The 24,860-nt window shown below is 44.4% G+C and overlaps 1 protein-coding gene across 1 annotated transcript; it reads left to right on the top strand.

Moving 5' to 3' along the window:
• The first annotated feature begins 17,009 nt into the window (after positions 1-17,009).
• Positions 17,010-17,984, top strand: LOC144264294 (olfactory receptor 2G3-like). Its single transcript, XM_077815973.1, has one exon. It carries the CDS (start codon positions 17,019-17,021, stop codon positions 17,982-17,984), a length of 966 nt encoding a protein of 321 aa, XP_077672099.1. The 5' UTR covers positions 17,010-17,018.
• The last annotated feature ends 6,876 nt before the right edge of the window (positions 17,985-24,860 follow it).

Genomic DNA, 24,860 nt, shown 5'->3' with positions numbered 1-24,860 from the left:
AAAAGCTTTTTACAGCATAGTCATAGCCTGACTTTGCTCTGGTCCCTCTCTCCAGAAAACAACCACAAAACACAAAGGGAAAGCTTTTTTTCCCAATTTTAAAAAGTTCTAGCCCTCCCATTGGCTCTTTTGGCTCAGATGCCCACTCCTTTCCTTTTAGCTATGGGCTTGGTAACTCTTTACAGGTAAAGCAAGTAGAGAACAAACACCAAAGGGGATTCCATAGCCAACTGGCTGGCTGGGTGTCCACAAAAGGGAGCTATCCCCGCTCTCATTTATCAAAATGTATATCGTTAGTGTGTATGAAATTAACAGAACAATGCGTTCCAGCAGATCATGACCTTTCATATGATATCTTACATGGCATGCTTTGTATGAAATATATCATAATTATGTGACGGGTAAATATGGGGGTTCCAGGGTGCAGCTTTGAGGTACAGAATGCCACATGGGTACCTTTTCAAATTTCTGGAAAAGGACAAGAAGCTTATAACGCTGGGTTGTTCTAGAGATCTCTTAATTTCCCTGTAGTTTCTAAACTTTATTATTTTATTGTAATTTGAAACTTCACTGACCCAACCTTGGAGCACCAATGGGTTTGGGGAATTCTATAATCTTGTATTGCAAATCTTCAGACCAGAGATCACCTGTGGCTCACTTCTCAATTGTAACCAGGGAGTCAGCCCTGCAGCACAATTCTAACTGGTACAAGTGCAGTGTGAACTTGTTCACTTTCTGTTATGGAGATGATGATCCTAATTATGGCCTCATATTGGTATGAACAACTGCACAGCCAATATCTCTTTCCCTATGTGCCATCTGCATTTATTTGGTTTTCTTTCACTCTTTCAGATGTAAGACCACAATGTATCAGTGGGACATTTTGTACATGGTATTAATTGTTTATGTTGAAACACCTGCCTCCATTCAGTCCTCTTCAAGGGAGGTGCCCTAGTATCTCTGATAGGATGGCAGACTCTTGGCCTCTGCTCGGACATGCAGGGCTCTTCTGCTGAGACTTCCTGATACCTGGGGATTAAACCCTGCATAGAGATGCAGAGGTATTTTTTTGTTGAGTCAGTCTGGAGTTCCAAGCAGGTGTATCCATCTAGCTCCATTCTAGACATGTAAGAGGGGTTGAGGTTTCACTCTAAAGCAGAGAGAACTTGAGACTGAGGTCCCTCAGGGAAACTATGGGAACATCTGAATGTGGGGCAAAAGCTTAACACAACATTTATGGGTTTTTTTTAAGTTAAGTTTGGGCCATGCCCTGTGTGTATATAGCCTCTATTCAGAACAAGGGGCAACTCCAACTGTTCAGTCAGACTTCTACTATGGGAAGTGCTGCTTTTGCTGTGTAGCATGTGTGCTAATAAAATTATCAGTTTCTTAAAAACTGTACATACTTTCTCATTAGCAGAAATCTGTTCTGAAGTTTGAGACACAGAAGATAGTACAACAAAAGTTGTGTTATCTGGCACTTTACCACCCAGAAAGCTCTATAGACTGGCATTTCTGATCTTCATTGAAAGTCTGGTTTATCGTCCGGTTGGTGCGGGGCCGGCAGGCTCCCTACCTGGCTCTGTGTGGCTCTCTGGAAGTGGCAACATGTCCCTGCTGCTCCTAGGCGGAGGAACAGCCATGAGGGGTTCGGAGTACGACCTGTTCCTAAGCAGAGGCATGGCAGGCATCTCCACCCGCAGGCGCTGTCCCCGCAGCTCCCATTGGCCAGGAACCAGCCAATGGGAGCTGCAGAGCCAGCGTATGGGGTGGGGCAGCACACAGAGCTGCCTAGACACGCCTCTGCCTAGGAGTAGCAGGGACATGTCGCTGCTCGTGGGGAGCTGCCTGAGGTGAGTGCCGGCCAGATCCAGCACCCTGCACCTCCCCCTCAACCCAACCCCCTGTCCCGAGCTCCGTCCTGCACCCAAACTCCCTCCCCGAGCCTGCGCCCTGCACCCCCTCATGCGCCCCGCGTGAGTCCCATCTCACACCCAAACTCCCACCCTCTTAGTTAACTGGAATTTTTTACTTATCGGCACCTCCCATTCCCACAACATGCCAGATACCAAAGCTTTTACTGTACAAAGAAAAGTTTCAGACTTGTTCCTGAAATCTGTGTACATATTCTTGGACTCGACTCTCTCCCACTGCATGTCAGTTGCGATGCTCCAGTGCTAGGCTTCAGTCTGAAGAAATGTCATCTTGCATAGCACACTTAGCATGCTTATGGAAGTAGGAAGTAACACAACTAAATGGGCTGTTTGTTATAACCTAAACATCTCTATTAGTGAACTCTGCCAGTAAAATGGAAGCACTATAATCCTTAATATAAATCATTCTTTATGTGGCAGAGCGCTGACTTCATTCAGAGACTAATCTGAGATGTCAAGTTACAGAAACACATAATTTACTTTATTTGAAGTGCTCACTTTCCTTATGACCAAGCTGACAACATACACAGACACATAGTACAATTTTCCAGCCAGCTTACAGTATCAGTCTCTGAAATAAACATGCCAGTTCAGTGTTGCATTTTCCAATTTTTCAGGATGAAACCATTATCATTTAAAACTTAAAACTACAATACCCACCTGGTGAAGTGAAGAAACAGATTGACAGAGGCAGAAGGGTACCCAGAAGTCACCTACTACAAGACAGGCCCGACAAAGAAAGTAACAGAATGCCATTAGCCTACAGCCCCCAACTAAAACCTCTCCAGCACATCATAAAGGATCTACAACCTATCCTGAAGGACGATCCCTCACTCTCACAGACCTTGGGAGACAGGCTAGTCCTTACCTACAGACAGCCCCCCAACCTGAAGCAAATACTCACCAGCAACTGCACACGACACAACAAAACACCAACCCTGGAACCAAACCCTGCAACAAACAACGGTGTCAACTCTGTCCACATATCTATTCAAGGGACACCATCATAGGACCTAACCACATCAGCCACCCCATCAGGGGCTCATTCACCTGCACATCTACCAATGTGATATATGCCATTGTAGGGAGCCAGGATGGCTTCCCTCCGAAGCAGAGGGTAAAGAGCCACCCTCTCAGCCTGAGTGGGTGGGGCGAGACCAAGCTTACGCCAATCCCCGGAAGGGGAAGGGTGAGACAGGAAGTACAAAGGGTGGGGCCCTTTGTCCAGTGAGGAGAGCACCAGGGAGGGAGACAGACACAGGCTGCTGGCTGCTCCCTCCAGACCCTGCTGCCGACCCAGGGCAGGCCCTGGGCCAGGAGGAACCTGACCGGGAGGAAGGCCGGTGGCGACCAGGACTGCCAGCCGCCGAGTACCCGGAGGACCTGGAGGGGCCCGGCTGTAACCCGGGCCAGCGTGAGCCCGACACAGAGGGGGAGCTGGAGCGGCCAGCAGCGGAATACCCGGACGAGCTGGAGGGACCGGAGAGACCCGCTTGAGAGACCGGGTAGGAAGTAGCCCGGGGGCAGAACTGCACCGTGGGGTGGGTGTGTTTGGTCAGCGGGGCATGGATGGTTCCCTGCTGACCCAGCAGCAGGACCCTCTCCTCCCGCCACTGTCAGGGCCCTGGGCTGGAACGCAGTGGAGTTGGGTGGGGCTGCGTTCCCCTACCCCGGCCAACCTGCCTTGGGTAGCAGAATCCCGAACGCCGCAGACTCGGGCCGGCACACCTTCCCCGCTAATTCCCCAGTGACCGAAAGGTGTGACTAAGGCCGGCTAGTGGGACGGTAGCTCTCCAGTGCCCCCTAGAGGCTCAGTGGACCAATTGAAACTTGTCACAGCCATGTACATGGCATGTATCACATTGGTAGATATGCAGGTGAACATGTACATTAGCCAAACTGGACAGTCTCTACGCAAAAGAATAAATGGACACAAATCTGACATCAGGAATTATAATGTTCAATAACCAGTAGGAGAACACTTCAGTCTCCCTGGTGACTCAATAACAGACCTAAAAGTCGCAATTCTTCAACAAAAAATCTTCAAAAACTGACTCCAACGTGAAACTGCAGAACTGGAATTAATTTGCAAACTGGACACCATCAAATTAGGCCTGAATAAAGGCTGGGAGTGGTTGGATCATTACAAAACCTAATTTCCCCCATACTAATTTCCCCCCTACTGTTACTCACACCTTCTTGTCAACTGTTTGAAAGGGGCCACTCTCATTACCACTACAAAAGTGATTTTTTTTTTCTCCCTGGGTATCCTACTGTTAATTGAATTGTCTCGTTAGCACTGACCTCCCACTTGGTAAGGCAACTTCCATCTTTTCATGTACTGTGTATGTATACCTGCTACTGTATATTCCACTCCATGCATCTAATGAAGTGGGTTCTAGCCAACGAAAGTTTATGCCCAAATAATTTATTAGTTTCTAAAGTGCCACAAGGACTCCTCGTTGTTTTTGCTGATCCAGACTAACATGGCTACCACTCTGAAACCATTATCATTTAGTTGTTCAGTACTAGAACTCTCCTTACTTTCTCAAGTCATGGAACCCTTTAAACCAAGAGAAACAGCTAAAATGTGGGGAATGCCTGGACATTGATAGCCAGGTAGGAAGCTTTAAATTTGGACTAAGTGCTGAATTTTAGTCACAAATAAGGCATTCTAATACTGTGTGGAATCCATGGTGAAAGTGTCAACATGGAAACAGAATCTAGAGAACACACTCCTCCAGGAGTCACTGTATTGATTCCTGAGACGTATTTGTTATCTCACTTGAGTAAATCTCAAGACTTAGCTATTTTACTTGGCATACACTCCTGACCTAGGTGGGAGCACTATAGAGTCTGCATATGCATGACATGGAAGCAGCATAGCTTAGTGAATAGTACACTGCACTGCGCTCCTGGAGATATGTGTTCTATTTCCAGCCCTCTCACTAGCCTGTTGTGTGATCTTGGGAGAGTTGCTTCACCTCTGTTAACTTCTACCCTTAGTCTTATCTATTCAGAATGAAACTCATCAGGGCAGGGCCTGTCACTGTGTGCAGAATGGGGCCCAATCTCAGTTGGGCCCTCTATGTGGTACTGTAATACAAATGACTTTTTAGAGCTCCATTAATACTAGCAGGTTGACTTCTATCACCTCCAGCAACAATTTTGCCCAAAGCGTCTGCTGCTGGATCCTGTACGTAAATAATTACCTCAGCTCCTTAGTTCACTATCCCATAGACTAACAAATGTCTCTGAAAGCTGCTCTCCTCTGAATTCTCGAGCTTCCTTACTCCAGTTGAGAGATTTTAAACAGGCTTCCTGTCAAAAGAAAAATGACAGGGAAACTATTTAGTCCACCAATTTTATTTTGCCCACAGATTCACGGGACTGTCTTTTATCTGCTTCATTTAATAAAACACTTTAGTCCCCAAAAGGACTGTTAGTATGTTGAGGATGAAGAATAGATTGTTGCCTCATCAACAGGAAATACTCAACACATGGCTTTGCTTACCCTGTGGCTTCGTTTCCCACTTTCACAGCACCAGTGCCAATGTGGTGCCAGCTCCAGCTACTTTGATATGATGCAAAGGGTCTGGGCAGTGTGGGGCAGATGCCCCAGCACAATTCCTCTCTGTTGGAATGAGGAATTCTCTGCTGGAGCCTGCTCCTACCACAGCCATCTCAGCACTGGGTTTGGGGCAGAGCACAACTCCACTCAACCAGTCTACAACTGATATGTGCTCACCTAAAGAGGAAGAATGGTTCAGTGCTCTAGGGCACTAGCCTTGGCTAACAGGGAGCTGGGTTTAATTCTTTTCTCTGCCATAGACTCCCTGTATGACCTTGGGCAAGTCCCTTAGCCTTTGTGTATTGTTTCTCCATCTGAGAAATGAGGATAATAGCACTGCCTTACCTCACAGGGGTGTTATAAAAATTGTGAGATGCTCAGATACTATGGAAATGGAAACCCTGTGAGTACCACGGATTGATAGCCTTGTGTTAGAGCTGAGGGTGGGGAAGCCATCCTGTTTTGCGCAGATCTCATTGTCCCAGATTTTCTCCTGACCATCTTCAAGTAACTAAGCAGGTTTACCAACGTTAAAATGTCATCCTTCTTATTTTTCAAAAACTTCAAAGCAGCACTTACTTTCCCTAGGTCCTACCAAATAAACTGCTTTTCGGGAAGCATCCTATTTGAAAAACTCGTCACAACTCTGATTGTTAGGCTGAAATGCCACAAAAGGGTTGGGGCTCCATTTAGCTCTGCTAAAAAATTCTTAGTTTCTGAGCATGCTTGATGGACTTTTCAATTGCTGTACTTTTGATTTCTCCTTTCCTCAAACTAATGGTTAATTAGACCTCAAAGACTGTCCAAGCTGTATTACAAGTTTCAAACATCAGTCACCTTCACTGAAGCACTGTTCAAAAAATGGGGGTAAACTTTTTACCATAGAAAGTGTCTGTCTTTTATTCTCCCATAGCTCTGAAGTGCCTGAAAAAGATTCTGCTCAAATCAAACATAAAAACAAGTTGCACCTTCAACCAGGTAAAATTTCAGCCACAAGGATGAATGTTACAGAAAGTTATAAAAACAGGGGGATATAATAGAAGCTGTTTTACAACCTTAATAATAGCAAGTACCACCTAACCCATGGCTATCTGGGAAAACTACTGTATATATAGAGTCACAAGATTCTGTTATATTGAAAGTGCAAAAAATAAAAAGATTTGTTATTTAAAACTGCAAGAGATACACTATCTCACCAAAAGGTTCTTATTACGGAGATGATAAACAAGATGTTTGTGACTTCATGGCACTTCCCATTAGATTTATCCAATCAGAAGTTACAACAGTATTATATTCCAACTTTTTCTTGTATGTCAGAGTTGAAAAGCAGGTCAGCTTTCCTGTTTTTAACTAGCTTGTATGTGGTACAATTTCCCTTTTTAATGAAGCCTCAGGACTCCTAATTTCTAATTTAGGGATGGAATACAATGAGTTATGCTGTGACTTTCAGTCACTGGAGAGCTCTTCTAATGTGTACTCACACCTACTGTTTGTCTTAGGAACACACTGGTTCCTTAACAATGCCCATCGCAACTAATTTGCAACTACAAAGTGTAAACATTGACTTCTAAAGTTTTTTAATAGAGCCCCATGCAACTTAATTATCCATTATTGGCACTTGTTTTCTAAAGGTGATTAATCTGAGGAAATTAAACTTTGCAAGAGCAAGGTCTCTGGTGGCAACAAGATGGACAATTTCTTATTTCAAAGTAGAATGAAAGGGACTCCCGTGGGTCATGTAGCTCATCCCTCCTTTCCTTTCCATTAAAACATCTCTTATTTAAACGTCTTCTAGAATGTTCTCTCTAGTTCAGTTCAAACTTAAACTTCAAGTTTACCTTAGTAATGGATGAACCATCTCAGAAACCCTGAACTGGATCAGAACTTCTTCAGAGTTTGAAAAAGTTCCCACACTCCTTCTCTCCAGTGGATCGCTCACTTTCACTGAAATCCATCTGGTGGCTTAGCAAGTCTTCTGATCTTTGAGCTAGCCGGTGTCCTCAGGTTCTTGAGTCCCAAGATTTCCATGTGGTTTGAGGGTAATGCAACCTGGATTCTGAGACTAATTTACCCTGGCCCAAATGAAAGTACTTGAGCTCGATAAATCCCTACCACAACTCCATTGACTTCAATGGGGTCACACCAAGGATGAATTTGGTAGAGCTAGATTCTCCTCTAAATGTTTACACCCACTTTGCACAGATGTAAATGACTACTTGTGACACATGGCCAGAAAGGGTTAAGCAGCTTGTAGGTTAATTGACCCAGATTCAACCTTTAGGGATATATTGGTAGATAATATTTGTGTTTTTGTGTGTTTGTTAGAGGTTAATGTAATGTCTATGCTGTACTCTGTTAATTCAGAGATCAAAAGGATATCTTAACATTTAAATGAACTGTAAAATAGTGACAGGTTTCAGAGTAGCAGCCGTGTTAGTCTGTATTCGCAAAAAGAAAAGGAGTACTTGTGGCACCCTAGAGACTTACAAATTTATTTGAGCATAAGCTTTCTTGACCTACAGCTCACTTTATCGGATGCATTCATCCGATGAAGTGAGCTGTAGCTCACGAAAGCTTATGCTCAAATAAATGTGTTAGTCTCTAGGGTGCCACAAGTACTCCTTTTCTTTTTGTAAAATAGTGATATCACTGTATTCGTTCCTCTTTGAAATGTATAGCAAATCACCCGCGGATGATGGAAAACAGGCAATTGCCTTATGTTAATTCCTGTACCTAATAACTAGTTGATGCTTAGGAAATAGGTCTACTTCAAAGTCTCTATGATTGCCTATTGTTTGCCTATGGACTCTGAGCTGTCAAGAGAAGGCCTGGAACTGTATAAAAACCCTCAGGTCCTGATCCCTTTTTATCTCAGATCTGCTTGATACTTCATGCAGAGGAAGCTTAGGTTGTAAGACTGAGCTCTCCAGTCCTAGCTGGATCACCCTGAATATCGACATTGGACTATAACCTATGGACTAATTCTGAAAGAACTCTTTGCAACTACAAAGCTCACCATCTCTACTACGAATCTGATCTCAGAACTGTACTCATGTCTGTCTGTATACTGATCTTTTAACCAATACTCTCTCTCTTTTCCTTTTAAATATATTTTAGTTTGGTTAATAAGAATTGGCTGTAAGCATGTATTTGAATAAGATCTGAAACAGTCATTAACCTGGGAGGCAATGTGTCTGGGATTGGTAGAAATTTCTTGTATCATGAATGTGATTTTCCATAATTCCTCATCATATTTGACTCGGGTGTCTGGGTGGAGACCTAAGGCTGTGTTGCTTTAAGGGAACTGTGTTGTTTTCTTCTGGGTAACCAGTAAAGTATTATTGGAATATCCACCAGCTTTGGGGATTGTCTGCCCCATTCTTTGCAATTCACCCTAACTGAGTAACTACAGTGTGGCTCCCTGGGACCCCGGTCACACTACTACAAGGACTCTCATACACCAAGGACCTGATCAGATCACAGCAGAGAGCAGAACATGTGGGAAAGGGTGGTGGTCCTCAATGAAATACTGAAAGGGAGAAAGTATGTGCAGGTGAGTGGTGGGGGGTGTCACGGAAGTGTTTTGATATTTGGAAGAGTAAGCAGTGAGGTAACCAGGAAAGGGAAGGACTGGGAAAGAGAAGGGCAAGGTGAATAACGTGAAGTGAAAAAGGGAGAGCATAAGAATGGCCATACTGGGTCAGACCAAAGGTCCCTCTAGCTCAGTATCCTGTCTTCCGACAGTGGCCAATGCCAGTTGCCCCAGAGGGAATGAACAGAACAGGTGAAGATCAAGTGATCCATCGATGCCCTGTTGCCCATTCCCAGCTTCTGACAAACAGAGGCTAGGGACACCATCCCTGCCCATCCTGGCTAATAGCCATTGATGGACATATCCTCCATACATTTAACTAGTTCTTTTTTGGATCCTGTTGTAGTCTTGGCCTTCACAACATCCTCTGGCAAAGAGTTCCACAAGTTGACTGTGTTGTGTGAAGACACAAAAAAGTTGGTGTTTGTTCAAACCTAAGGCGGGAAGCTCAGCATCACTCATTTGTATTGAAGACAATATACCCTTATTGTTTTTTATTGGTAAAGTTTTGCACAATAGTTTATCACAGGTGTGCATTCCCTGTGGATATCAAAAGCCACATATCCAGAGCCTTCATCCTACCTCATAAATGTCAGGATGGGGAGTAGAGCTAGAATATTGGAGGCAACCTATTGCTCCTTTGGGGCCTAATCCAAATCTCTTTGAAGCAAATGGGGGTGTTTCCATTGACTTTAATGAACAGCGTATCAGGCCCTTAGCTGGCAGCATAGCGTACTCATGCTGATAAAACGTCTACTGCACCCCCACATGCCATACAAAACTGACGCAGGTACTCCTATAGTTTATAAAGCGGTTATACATGATAGAAATGTTGATAAATGATATGAGGAGTAGGAGTTAGAGATTATTATTAACACATCCATAAAAAGTGTTTGATAATCAACCTGTCTAGAGTCCACCTGGCTGCTTATAACCATCTAAAACAGTTACCATGATCCATGTAACATGATCATAACACCTATTAAGCACTTATTAATGCTTCAGAAATATATCCTTAATGTACAGTGTGATCAAAAACTCTTAAATGCTCAAGATTTTAATACTTCACTGGGACTATTATCCTCTGGCTGTGAAACCAGCTGCCTTAGTTCCAAGGAGTCCAGCTGTACAAAGCATGGAGAGGAAAATTTAGAAAAAACTCAAATGATCTAAAGTCTTTCTTTTAGACATAAAAAAACTCGCAGCATCAAGCTGTGACATTGGGACCTTCCGGGGATGGAAGCAAGTCTTGGACCCCAGTGGTACTGGGATTTTCCCACTGAGAAATCTCCCAGTTTTAGACGTGATGGGTCACAGATATCTGACCTTCAGTTTGTCCTGGGTTCAATACTAATAGTACCTGTCCTGGGTCTCAGGCCAGGGTAATTTTGAGGGGAAATTTGCCCCTGAGGAGAGTGTGGAAAACATTCCTCAGGCATACTGTTGGTTTGACTTTGTCAACTTTGAAACTGCTCTGGGTTCCAGAAAGTTTGAAGGTCCTTGAGAGGATGGAGATAGCTCGGTAGGCAGAATGCAGATGAGGTGCATGATAAATGCGATTGCTCATATTGTTCCACTGTCAGCTTTTGGAGTGCAATCCAGACCAGTGAGAGGTCATGTCACTGTCTGCCCTGTAACCAGAGGGGCCAACTTCTCATGGTGCCGGTGGGTACTCATGCCCCGCCCCTCCCCAACTCCACCCCTGCCCCGCCCCCATCCAAACCCCTGCCCCAAAGTCCCTGCCCCAACTCTGCCCCCTCCATGTCCCTATTGGACCCCTTCCCCAAATCCCTGCCCCAGTCCCACCTCTTCCCCACTTCCTCCCCTGAGTGTGCTGCATTCCCGCTCCTCCCCACTCCCTCCCACAGCTTGTTACACCGCGAAACTGCTGTTTTGCAGCGGCAAGCGCTGGGAGCTAGGGGGAGAAGCAGGGAAGGCGTGCTCAGAAGAGGAGGTGGAGGCAGAGGTGAACTGGGGTGGTGGGGCGGGGCAGGGAGCTGTCAGTGGATGCAGGGCACCCGCCCATTTTTCCCTGTGGGTGCTCCAGCCCCGGAGCACCCACAGAGTTGGCACCTATGCCTGTAACCCTATGTGCCTTAAAATGTGCTGCTGCTGCTGTAGCTCCCTGGCCTGGATGCTCCCAGCCAGCAGATAAGCATGCACTGAGTATCTGTGTGATAAACAGCCTGGATCAGCAACTCTGACTCCAGCAGCCTGCTTGTTACACCACAGCCACACTCTGGTCTCCACCAACTTTGGTTACTACTAGCCAAGTGACCCCAATGCATGCCTACTCCCAAATTTCCCCAAAACCATCTGCCCTGAAATGTCCAGCCCTCTCCTGGATCACTCAGAGCAAAAATGAAGTTCTTTTGCTCCTCTAAAGAGAGGATACCCAGCAGCTTGCCACTTTAACTGGAGTTAACAATCACTTCCATTCAAATACAGCACTGGACTGGTTTAGATTAAAATAAAACAAGATTATTAACAAAAGGGCATAGGTTAAGTGATGCCAAGTAAAAGAAATAAAAGTAGAGATGGTTATAACAAACATAAGTGAAAAGCATGCATCTAAAAGTCTAAAACTTAATCTAGCAAGACACAGTCTTTGTGTAAGATGGCTTCTCTCACCAATCAATCTTTGTCCAGCTGACTGTCTTTGACTCAGGACCTCCCACAGAAGTACAGGGTGCTGGTTCTCCTCATCTTCCTGGGTGAAAGATAACTTGGGGTTCTTTGCTCCTCCTTCTTATAGTTCAGTGAACCTTTGAAATGGATTCTTCTGAAGGCTCCCCCTCCAAAATAAAGTTCACTCAAGCTGTGAGGAAAGAGACATTGAATCTGGTGGTGAAGGAAGCTCCAAACTGGTTTATTTCCCTGCTTGTGTTTGTTGTAATGTAAATTGGTCTGTTCCTATCCTCTCCAATGCAAATGAATGGCCACTTGGCATATGATTGCCAATTGACTCTGATGATACCTGGCTGGAGGCATTGGCTTGTCCTTTGTCTGGGAGAAATCTGTTTACCCCCTATCCAGACTGGTCTAATAAACACATTTTAGTTCCACATTTTGTTCACATTTGTATGGTCCCTTGGGTGTTTAGCATACACATCCCACACAGGAATATTAATGATCAGTGTGTTTTTAGTTTTCCAGTGATACCTTACATGACACATATCACATATGACATTAATGAACTGGGCTTCACTGAACTGGTCAGGCCAGCTGAAACTCACTACCAGATACCAGTGAGCCTCTTGCATTGGGATGCTGATAGGAACTCATCCACTGTCTACATCACATACATGGAGATGTCAGTTTCGTAGTTGCATGATACTTATTTGTCATATACCTTTCACTGCATCACCTGCCCACTAATCCACCTGCCCCACTTCACATCCATGGATGTGATAATTTGCAGAAACATACGACAAGCTGGATTTAAGATGTGGATGAAACTAATTTGAAAATGAATATCTGTGGATAACTCTTGTGGGTAAAGGGCTTTAATCCTTAGTGATGAACATGCTGAATATGTCCAACCTGAAATTTCAGCTTTTTGAGCTTTGAATAACAACGCATTTTAACTATTTTTTTTAATTCAGTATGTCTTTTCTTCACCCTCACTGTAGCTTAAATATTAGTAATGGGATCTTGTTCAAATTTTCACCAGTGTGCAGAATTTGAGGGGGTCGGAGAAGTTGAGAATGATTAGGGGCACTGAAAAATTCCTATGGAGATACTGAAATGACTGGGATTGTTTATCTTGAAAAGGAGACCCACATAGGGGACATGCTGATAAAAGTATATTAAAAATGAATGGTCTAGAGAGTATAGATCAGGAAGGTCTGTTCTCTTTCTCCTGTAACCCAGGAACAACAGAAAATTAAGTGATGCTGAAAGGTGGCAAGTTCAAAACTGACAAAAGGATGTTTCTTCCCCCACTCACTGTGTCATTAGATTGCAGAACTCACAGCCACAGGTTCAAAGAGGGATTGGATCTGTATATGGATAACAAGAATATCTAGAGCAATAGGCAATAATAAAAGTTTTGGAATCTGTACAAAGTCTCATGCTTCAGGTCTCCCAGTTAGTAGGGATTAGAATAATATCTTCATTTGAGGGTGGGCAGCTTATCCCAACTCTTCCCACTGTGGAGTTTCTTCTTGCACCTTCCTCTGAAGCATCTGGTGCTGGCCAGTGCCAGAGCCAGGATACTGGACTAGAAGAACCACTAGCCTGATCCAGAGTGACAATTCCTGTGGCAGTCCAAAAGGGAAATTTCTGTCATGACTTGAGAAACTGAAAGCAGGGGACTGACTTCGCAGCTTTCTTGCACTTTGTAGAGTCAGTTATACCTGAGTAAAATGGTACCAACCCAGGGTAATAGTATTTTACACCCACTTCACCCTTTGTGGAGATGACTACACAAAAACGCAAGTTGTGAAGCTGGCCCGAGATGCTTTAAGGAGAGTCCCGTATATGGGCACAGATCTGACCCAGGTGTGCTGGAAGAATAGTTATGGACCTCCGCCCAAAGACAATTCTTCAGACATAGATCCAGGGACATAAGCCATCATATACTTTGCTTCTCTTTTAGCGAATCTGTGCATGCCATAAGTTTCCTGGTAGGTGCTTTTTCTCTAAATGAACAGAACTTTCATTTTATATATTCCTTACTGTTTATCACAATATGAAAAATAATATTAGTAATTGTCTAGCCATTGCATACATCCCTGAGATATTTCTGTGAACAGAATATGTCCCAGAGGTCCCGGACACATGCTTAAATACTGCTTTCGGAGGGAAACCATAGGAGTTCAAGAAGAAAGGATTCTTTTGTTCACTGGTAAGTCATGCAGCGTTAGATGTTGGTAAAAGCTAGAATTTCTCTCATTTACTGTATGGTGTACAAATGATAGTATTTTGGGTTGTGCTCTTGTTTGGTCCTGGACTTGTTCTTTGCCAGAGCTGCTTATATTACCATAGAATACACCTTATTTGGGGGACAGGAAAACGGCAATGCAAGGCAAACATCAGAAATGGTGGTTTGATCTGTAAGTGAAGCCTGGTAAGTATTTCCATGCTACTTTTCTTTCTAGTGTCTCTCTCTACAAAACAATGTACAAGCTGGGCTCTGCCACCCTTACTCATATCTAGTAACAGAATCCTTGACTAGCCTGATTGGAAATCAGTGTGACCACACAAGGAGCAAATTGTCACTCCATGTGAATAAGGGTAGCAGAATCTGACATTCTGTCAGTAAATGTGAAGCCAGTTTAAACTGAATTGATGTCAAATGCTGACCTGGATAATAAGAGAATACTAATCCTGACCATCGGCTACTCCCATCTCATTCCTGTGCAAAAAGAGTCCCTAGTTTCAGTCCAGTTCTGTGTGGAGAAGTGTCCACAGCACAAATGCCATCACACTTGGTACTAACCGGCCGTTCCCTGGCACTTCAAGCACCAAGATAGCGTGGTAGTTGACTCCTGGTGGCACCCAGCATGGGTTATGCACTTGACAAATAGTCCAGGCTTGCAATGTTTCCTGATCTCTCAACCCTAGATCTGGCAAAACCCACACAAAACAGTTAAAACAAAGTCTTTTCAGGTCTGTGGTCAGGCACACTGCTAATGGGATGCTAATGTGACTCCTGCTATACCAGATCGGAGACTGAATTGAGGAGTTCTGATTCCAAGGATGTCAGTCTGGCTCTTTGCACCAGCCCTAATTGCAAGCAAATTTTTCTCAAGTTTCTTTAACCTAACAAGAGTACCTTGGAATGTACCCTTCTTTCAGAGGACAGTTATGTATGTTAGGCCTTCATGCACTGACAGAAGAGACGTCTGTAGCTACAGGTTAACCTAGGGCAGGTCGACACTTAAAACACTTCAGCTGTGGTGCTTCAGTGAAAACGCTACTGCACCGACAGGACAGCGGAGTTAATCCACCTCCCCGAAAAGCAGTAGCTATGTCAATAGAAGAAGCCCTGCCGTTAACGTAGCGCCGTCTATAGCTAGATTAGGTTGGTATAACTGTGTCATTCAGGGGTGGGGATTTTTCATGTAAGTTTATAGTGTAGACCTGGCCTATTTTTGCTTCCAGGTATTGTAATATAACACAGAACAAAACATACCAAATCTCCTTTTATAAGCTGAAGGAGCAGGTATTTGCCATTTATTCCCTGCTCACCCACTTTAAAACTGTAAAGTGCAGCTGGATTGCAATGTTGAAGCAGTAGGCTTGTGCAAGATTCAGATTTCTTGTACTTCTATTGCCTGCTTCCTCCTATCCTCCACCTCTCATTCTCTTCCTCATAAGAGAAACTATCCTTCCCTTACTCATCCTGCACCTGTTCAAGCCAATGCAGGGGTTTTTTGCCATTGACTTAAATGGAAGTAGAATTAGTCCCATAATGCTAAAGTATCCCCAACTCCACCTCTGATTAGATGATTCGCCCTTTATGGAAGTGTAAATCTCTGCTAGCTATTTTAATTGCCCTTCTCACTGTACGTGAGAACCACTTTTTTTCTATAGTCAGGCTATGTGAAAGCATTGGAGGGTGAAAATAGTACACTAACTGCTGCCTAATGTAATATTTCCATAGTAATTCCTCTAAAAATATCTTACCCACTTGATTGCTTTTGTTGTGAATTGGATAATGTATCACTTACTGCTGACTAAAACTCACAAGGCTTCAGTTCTTATTTACAGTAACTTTGGAATCAAACTGAAATGTCAGATCCTGAATGTTGTTTATGTGTATACAAACTCTCAGAAAAGGAAGGAAGAAAGAAAGGTAGGTAGGGATATCCTACAGAATAGAGCTAATTTGCATGGTTTAACTTTAACTGAAATTCTCTCTCATGGAAATGTCCAAATGGATCTTATTAGGACAGGTTGGGACCAATAAATTGTAGATATGACTTAGCAGAAGTCACATTATATGAAAAATACCCCTTAAAGGACATACACACAAAAATGAAATAAAGGTACAATTTCTTAACTATATAAGTGAAGACTGAAACAATAACAAACAGTGGGAACACATTGTGGTGGATGGAAGTAGCCTATTTATAGAGTAAAAAAGGAAATTTAAAAAAGTTTGAGTTAAGGTTTAACTTAAAGAAACCCAACCATGTACAAGTCTGGAAACACAGTTAGGGCACCTTAACACCCTTAACTCTGCCCTGTAGGGTCACCATGGCAGGGGAAGATAAAACCTAGATGTATCTTTTTAAAACTGTTCATTTAGCATTGGACTTCAAACACTAAAAGACATTGATCACATGGTTATTGCATGATGTCATTACAGGGCAGAGTTAAAGTTGTTTGGGTGCCCTAACTACATCTCTAGACCTTTGCATGTCTGGATTTAAGTTTAATCTTAATTCTGAATTTTGTGGGTTTATAATGGCTGCTTTTGGGATAAGTACACATCTCTCTAATATACCTTACCCTAAATTTACTGATATGGGCTGTCAACTATAACTCCTTCTTGTAGTTTTCTCTTTTGTCTGGGAAATAAGAAGCATGTATTACTAACCATGGCAACCACACTTCTCTTCCCCTCGCTCTCCTATTGTCTGTCTTAATTTGTTATATTTTGCCCATGCTTAGACTGTAAGCTCTAGGGTACTGGGATCGTGTCTCTTATACATTCTATACACTCTAGTTAATGTATTAATAAAATAACAATAGTTCAATGGGGCCAGATCCTCAGCTGATGTAAATTTATGTAGCTTCATTGTTTTTAACAGAACAAATGCTAGTTTGCACCAGCAGGTGCTCTGGCCCCCTACCTGGAAGGTTCTTTAGAAAGGCAAAGTGGTATTCATTGACTATTCTCATTGTTTGCACACTGACTATTTTCCCACATCCTTTTCCTTGACAGATTTTTTAAAAAGCTACTGTGTAAATGGGAAATCAAACACACATAATGGAATTCATTTTCTTGGGCTTTTCAAACCACCCCAACCTTCAGATTTTATTCTTCCTGGTGTTCTTAGTCATCTACACTGTAACCCTCCTGGGGAACACGCTGATTTTAACCCTGACCAGGGCTGATCCAACCCTTCACACACCCATGTATTTTTTTCTTAGTAATCTGTCCTTCTTAGATATCTGCTACACGTCTGCCACAGTGCCAGTCATGCTGATCAACTTCTTCCGGTGCAGGAAAACCATTTCATATGCCGGGTGCATGGCCCAACTGTTCTTCCTCATTACCTGCGCTGGCACAGAGTGTGTCCTGTTGGCCGTCATGGCTTATGACCGATATGTGGCTATCTGCAAGCCCTTGAGATACCCAAGCATTATGAGCAAGAGGCTTTGTGTGCAGCTGGCGGGGTTTTCATGGCTGTGTGGCTTGGTGAATTCCCTAGTGCACACTCTCCTCACGTCAGCCGTAGTCATATGCAAGTCCGATCAACTCAGCCACTTCTTTTGTGATGTCCCGTTGCTGCTGAAGCTCTCTTGCTCAGAGACCTCTGTCAATGAAGCTGTGCTTCATTTGGCTAGTGCCTTGATTGGACTGAGTCCTTGTCTGTTCACCGTGCTCTCCTATGGCCACATCATCAGCACCATCCTGAAGATCCGTTCGGCCAAGGGCCGATTCAAAGCTTTCTCCACCTGCACCTCCCATCTGATTGTGGTCGTCCTCTTCTACGGCACCTCCAACTTCAATTATAATCGGCCCAGCTCAGGCTACTCTCTGGACATAGACACCTTGGTTTCGTCATTATATTGCATTGTAACCCCCACGTTAAACCCGGTTATCTATAGTTTCAGGAATAAAGAGGTGAAGGGTGCATTGAAAAAAATGGGCAGAAAATATTTCACGGCAGTGGCCAGGCCCAGAGGAAGGGAGGGGGCACGTCAATGACATGAACATTGCTTTAGCACAGTAGAAAAGGAGCCCTCGTGTAAAACAAGTAGCAGGGCATCTTAATCCGGGTTTGCTGAACTCCGTGGAACTCAAGGGTTTGGTGACTCTTCAACCACTTTGTGGGGCCTGGGTCAACAATCAGACAGATCTGAGTTTACTACTAATTCTTATTACCCCTGGAGCCCTTGACTGAGATCTGAGCCCCAGGGTGCTTGCACAGTGGATAGCAGAGAGTGAGATACAGTCTCTGTCTCAAAGAGTTTACAGTCTAAGGCCACAGTCCTACAAATTACTCCATCTGGGAGGACCTGTGCACTTGCAGGGGAGCTACATGTGTGCAAAGAGGCATGACTCTGCAAAATAACTTGTGGGATTAGGGCATCGGATCAGACAAAGGGAAGAGAAGGAAGAAGTATTATCCCCATCTCACAGATGGGGAACTGAGACACAGAGATCAGTTGATTTGCCCAAGGTCACTCAGGAAGCGTGTGGCAGAACCTGATCTCCTGAGTCCCAGTCCCCTGTCCTATCCTTCTCTTCAATGTCTTCCTTAATCTTGTTGGAAGCTACTGTATAGAGGCAAGTCTCTTTGAGGAGCCCAGTCCTTTGTGAAGGATTAACAGGGATAACCTCCGGAAGCCAGCAGTGCCTGCTGCAAAGGCATCAAAGAGCATATGGTGCAGTTGCAAGGACTATCCAAACTGCAATGGTTATGGGCCAAACAGTATGCTAAAGACCTGAGCGTATCTTCAAACCAGAGTAAATGCCTTTAGCCATCCATGCCTTCCATATAAGCTTTCACTCTATATTAAAGCTGGGTTTCCTCAAAGGACGGCATCTGTTTGTAGCTTTGAATCCAGAATGGTGTTGAGCTCCTTCATCTTCCACTGAAGTTTGTGAGAGTTTCAAGGGCTCTTCCAGTCTCCTGGATTTGGCCCAAAGTGAGGGAATTAAGCTTGTGAACTTGGTCCAGATCTGCCCAGATGCACCTGGTGCAGAGAGAAGAGGAGGTGTGAATAGCAGGTTCGGGGCTGGGGAATCTGAATGCTCTCCTGGAGGCTGGACGACTCAGTTTGAGAAGGGCAATGTGATTCTCCTCCTCTCCCACTAGACAGGTGCCCACTAGCCTACTGCTTGTACAATGAACTGAGTGTAGGTGGACAAGATGTGTCCATAAAGCAGATAGGAGAGGATGTTTCTCTGAGGAGAGAGAGTAAGAGCTTGCCATGTCCTTAAATCATAGGCTGTAGTAGTAAATATGGATTCTGTCTTGCAGTCGTGGGAGCTGGCTGGATACAGCTAACTCATTTCAGGGAGACTAGAGCCCAGTGGAAATTCCACAGCCCAGATTCTGCATTGTGGGACAGCTGCTTGGGCTGTGCTGCCCGGTGCACAGAAGCTCTGAAGCTGGTGTCCGCAGATGTGTGAGTATTTCCCCAAAGTAGAGGGATCCTTGGGCAGTGTGGAGCCAGGATAGTGGTTCCTGTGCCACCTTCTCTTGCTGCAGCCAGCAGAAGAGATGGTTTTTGCCTCATTGATTCCATGCTGCCATACTGGCCCCTTGGATCAGCTGGCATCGGTCTGCTCTACCATGCTGGGATATTGGCCCAGTGCCTCAACACTTGCAAAAAAGGCCTCTCTTATCTGAGTACTACCCTGCCCTGATCTCTGCTTAGCTTCTGATCTAGGGGAATAGAAGCTAAGGGAATATTGATGTAGTCCAGGACTGGACTCAGGGGTCACAAGAGGACTCTCTCTCCTCACCTTAAAACAATCTCTTCCTGGTATTCAAGGACCAGATTTTTGGATGTCCCAGCCAGCCAGGGGTGGACAATGTGAGGAAAATGCTCAGATTGGTGGTGCATCTTCCAATGAAAGTAAAATGGCCCCTTATTTCTCAAACAACATTAATGCAATTAATTGCTTCCACCAAAATTTGTAACAAGCTTACCCTGTCTTTCTGTCCCCCAGTCTCACCCTACTCCTTAGTTTGTCTCTCAGTCTGCTTCCATTCTATTCCCACTACCACAGCTCTCTGCAGGCCTAGATATTTCCTTGGGTAGTGTGCAGGGGTGGAAAGGAAGGCTCCCCAGTGCTCAGATCGGGTACACAGAGCCAGCTAAGCAGAAACCTGGTGATTCCCTAGCGTAGAAGGCACTAGGATGCAAACCAGTAGCTCAGCTACAGATATCAGGGAGCTGCCTGGAAAAAAAGGGGAATCCAGGAATTCCTAGGATTTTCCAAGCAGAGTCTTGTCAAGAGCTTGTCCTCAGGTGTGTCTGCCACCTTTCGTCACATGATGTGCCACACTCAGAGGAACTGAATGTAAGCACATGGGGCCAGGTTTGTATTTACACTGTGGCCTCTCTTACACTGCCAGAGTGGAGTAAATGGGCCTGCGTAAGTAATGGCCTCTTATAAAGGTATTATGTGCTTGTGGAGAGCTTGTACTTTACATCCACAACATGCTGCTCATGGTTTGGGGAAAGGAGGCAGCTCTTTTCCCTCTGTATTGATCTTTTGTTCTGCATTGTACAGTTCCTGGCAGCTTCTGGCTTGGGTATAGCCTCGACAGTCCAGAGTGGATGGCTGCAATTGCCAGCTTTAAATTCTCACGCAGTAGAGTAGAGCTGAGTGATGTAATTTTACTTTTGGTAGTGAATTTCGTGCTGGTGAAAGGTCCCAGCCCGACAGTCCTGGAGATTAAATAGTGTTGAAGCCCCAAGCTGTGGGGAGAGCAAACGGTTCAAGCCACAAGCTGTGTTCCCCATTCAGTTTTCATGACAGGGTACAGAATACAGCTCCCCACCCACCACCAAGAGGCATCTTGCTCTGCTTGTGTTGAAAGCTGAGTCCTGTTCTGCAGCTCCTGCTGTATGGAAGAGTCTTCCAGACATCTCTCCTGCTCAGTGACTTCCTATTTACTCTGATCTCATCAAGAAATCTGGCTTTTAGCTCTTACCCAGGCCATTACGCGCCCCACCCCCCTTTCTCTCTCTCTCTCTCTCTCTCTCTCTGCTATATGGAGTACACAAGGCCGACATATGTCATTATTCAACCATGTATATGGACACAGATCTTCTTATTTGCTACAAATTGTGCTCCAAAATCTGTTTTCATAACAAAATAAAAACATCAGGTGTCATCATGCAAGATGCTGCAGTCTAGAAAATAAAGTGATTTTAAACAGTTGTGTTAATATGTTTAGAGGTCACTAGAGCTGGAGGTGGAATACTAGAAGTGAACCACTCTACACATGAGCCATCATCCAGTCAAATGAGTAATGTCGGACTGTTCTTGCTCTTTGTCACAGCTGTGGTTGATGTTCCCCTGCTGGACACTCACCAGCCTGCTGTGTTACGGCTGATGCATCTCTGCCCACAGTCTGAGCAGTATCCTGGCACTGTTTCTGGCCACTCAAGCTCACGCTCAGGGTGTAGACTCCATGTCTGGTACCTCTTCTTGGAAGTGGGAGCCTGCAGTCCAGCTGCCCTAGGTCCCAAGGGCAGTGCTGGCCCCCTCAAATATCCCCAGTAGCTCAACCACACCCTTTCTGAGTGCCACCTTCAGAGTACTCTGGTTTTCACTTTGTCCATTTGGAGATGCATGACAGTTAGAGCAATGAACTGACTGTAAGGCTTTACAAAATAACTTAACCACACACACCTTATTCCTAGAGACAGCATAGGGACTTACAGATGTATGCCAAAATCACAAAAACTGCACACAGAAACCCTGCCTGCAGGGTCCACAAAATTCTGAAGGCCTTCAGGTTTTTGGACAATCCTTCACTGTCCCCAGACTCTCCACTCCTTTGGCTCAGCCTTCAGACTCTCTCTCCCTGCCCCTGCAACAAGCTCTCCTTGGTTTGCTCAGGTTTGACATCAACAGGTTCCTCTTATGCAGAGGGCATGTCCCTTTTGGACAGCAGTTTCTAATGCCGCTTCGCCTACAGAGCAAAGTGGACCTTCCAGTTTCCACAGCATCACCCTTGGGAGAGTATAAGTTTTGTGAAGAGTTCAGACAGTTTCTGTTATCATTTAGATAATGGCATACAGAGTACACTTATAAAGTTTGCGGACGATACCAAGCTGGGAGGTGTTACAAGTGCTTCGGAGGACAGGATTAAAATTCAAACTGTTCTCCTTTGATGGGGAATTTCCATTGCTCCAACTCCTCTCCCTGCAATCAACTTGGGGAGGAAACCAGTTTCCTCTAGCACATTCATTGTTCTGTCAGCTCAGGGTCAATATCCATGCGAACCATTCTTTTGATTGTCCTGTAGCTGCTTCCAGACAGGGAGTGTAATACAGGAATCAGCCATTTTCTGACAGGGACTATGCCAATTCACAGTGAAGATTAGCATTATACACAGCCTTCATAATGTCAGTCAGAACTCATAAGCTGTACGTAGACCATTTCCCCAAACTGTTACAGTCTTCATCCCTCACCAGTAATAAATGACAACCAGTTATGTTCCTGGTGAGATCTTCCCTATTTGAGCAGCAGGGGAGTTAGTGGAGCTGCTTTCCTAGAAGACTAATTTGTGCACTGATCCTGCAAACACTTAGACAAGTGCTTAACTTTACACTCACACACACACGTGATTGCACTGACGTTAACAGGGCTACATTTGAGTGGAGAGTTAAACACATGCATAAGTGTTCACAGGATTGGGGACAGAATAGGAGGAAAGTTGAATTCTTGCCCAGGGATTCTCTGGATCCCAAAAGTGAAAGGACCTCTTGGATCACCTACACTGTCTGGTGGAGAAGAGGTTCTTAGCATGGATAGGCACATTTTTTGGTGGCTTGGGGATTAAAGTATTTGAACAGGAGTTGGGAGATCCAGGTACTCTTCCTGGCTCTGCTGCAGTCTTGTAATGTGACCTTGGCACAAGTCACCTAAACTCATTCGACTTCATCAGTTTCCCCACCTGAGATATAGGGAGAATACTTAATTGGAGGTGTTGCATGGAAAACACTTAGAGATCCTTAGATGGCTAGAGAACAGCAGAATTTCTACTCCATACACAATCTGGATTCTTCTATGTCCAATAAGCCATTTCAGAAAGGATCCCTCCAGTTTCCATCACCTGCAGAGCAGAAGAGAAGCCCAATCATTCCCTTAATGATTCAAGAGATTGCTCAGGCTTCCTTCATCACCCCTACAATTGAAAGGATCCCCCACCACCACAGTATGGAAGTGTATTTCTAAGCTTTATCTAGGTATCACAGAATTACAGGGTTGGAAGGGACCTCAGGAGATCATCTAGTCCAACCCCTGCTCAAAGCAGGACCAATCCCCATTTTTTGTCCCAGATCAACTTAACAGCCCCCTCAAGGATTGAACTCACAACCCTGGGTTTAGCAGGCCAATGCTCAAACCACTGAGCTATCCCACCCCCCCATGTATGGCCCTCATCACTGTAGTATCTCAGCAGCTTGCAATCATTCATGGACTTTATCCTAAAGTTGGGAGGTATTATCCCCATCTCCTGGAAGGGGGAACTGAGAGACATGGGGTAGATCAAGTGACTTGCTCGAGGTCATGCAGAAAATCCATCACCAAATTTGGATTTGAATTCAAGTCTCCCAAATCCCATTCGTGTCCTAACCATTAGATCATTCTTCCTCCCTATCTCACTCCATGCTATTTGCATCCTCACCTACATAGCAAAGGGGACTTTCCAGTTTCTACAGCACCACCCTTGGGAGAGTGTAAGTTTTGTGAAGAGTTCATACAGTTTCCATTATCATTTAGATAGCAGCATACAGAGTACACTTATAAAGTTTGCAGACAATACCAAGCTGGGAGGGGTTGCAAGTGCTTTGGAGGATAGAATTAAAATTCAGAGTGATCTGGACAAACTGGGAAAATGGTTTGAAGTAAATAGGATGAAATTCAGTAAGGACAAATGCAAAGTACTCCACTGAGGAAGGAACAATCAGTTGCACACATACAAAATGGTAAATGACTGCCTAGGAAGGAGTACTGTGGAAAGGGATCTGGGGATCATAGTGGACCACAAGCTAAATACGAGAGAACAGTGTCACACTGTTGCAAAAAAAGCTAACATCATTCTGGGATGTATTAGCAGGAGTATTGTAAGCAAGACACAAGAAGTAATTCTTCTGCTCTGCTCTGCACTGATTAGGCCTCAACTGGAGTATTGTGTCCAGTTCTGGGCGCCACATTTCAGGAAGGATGTGGACAAATTGGAGAAAGTCCAGAGAAGAGCAACAAAAATTATTAAAGGTCTAGAAAACATGACCTATGAAGGAAGATTGAAAAAAATTGGTTTGTTTAGTCTGGAGACGAGAAGACTGAGAGGGGACATGATAACCATTTTCAAGTTCATGAAAGGTTGTTACAAGGAGGAGGGACAAAAATTATTCTCCTTAACCTCTGAGGATAGGACAAGAAGCAATGGGCTAAAATTGCAGCAAGGGAGGTTTAGGTTGGACATTAGGAAAAACTTCCTAACTGTCAGGGTGGTTAAGCACTGTAATAAATTGCCTAGGGAGGTTGTGGAATCTCTGTCATTGGAGATTTTTAAGAGCAGGTTAGACAAACACCTGTCAGAGATGGTCTAGATAATACTTAGTCCTGCCATGAATGCAGGGGACTAGACTAGATGACCTCTTGCGGTCCCTTCCAGTTCTATGAATCTACAATTCTACCACCAAGGTTTCACAGATAATTTCTTAACCCATCAGGAGCAGGGAACACCACTCACCATCTGCCTGGCCATGATCGTGCTGCGGCTCAGTCTGTATCATGAAAGAGGTGAGTTTTGATGAGGGACTCAGAGGATAAGGTGGTGGCTTTGCAAACTTTGACTGGGAGCATTTCCCACTTGTAAGGGGTGGC

Source organism: Eretmochelys imbricata, chromosome 1 (assembly GCF_965152235.1).
Source record: "Eretmochelys imbricata isolate rEreImb1 chromosome 1, rEreImb1.hap1, whole genome shotgun sequence".
Lineage (NCBI taxonomy): Eukaryota > Metazoa > Chordata > Testudines > Cheloniidae > Eretmochelys > Eretmochelys imbricata.
The sequence above is the reverse complement of the archived record's forward strand: the minus strand, read 5'-3'. Positions and strand labels throughout refer to the sequence as shown.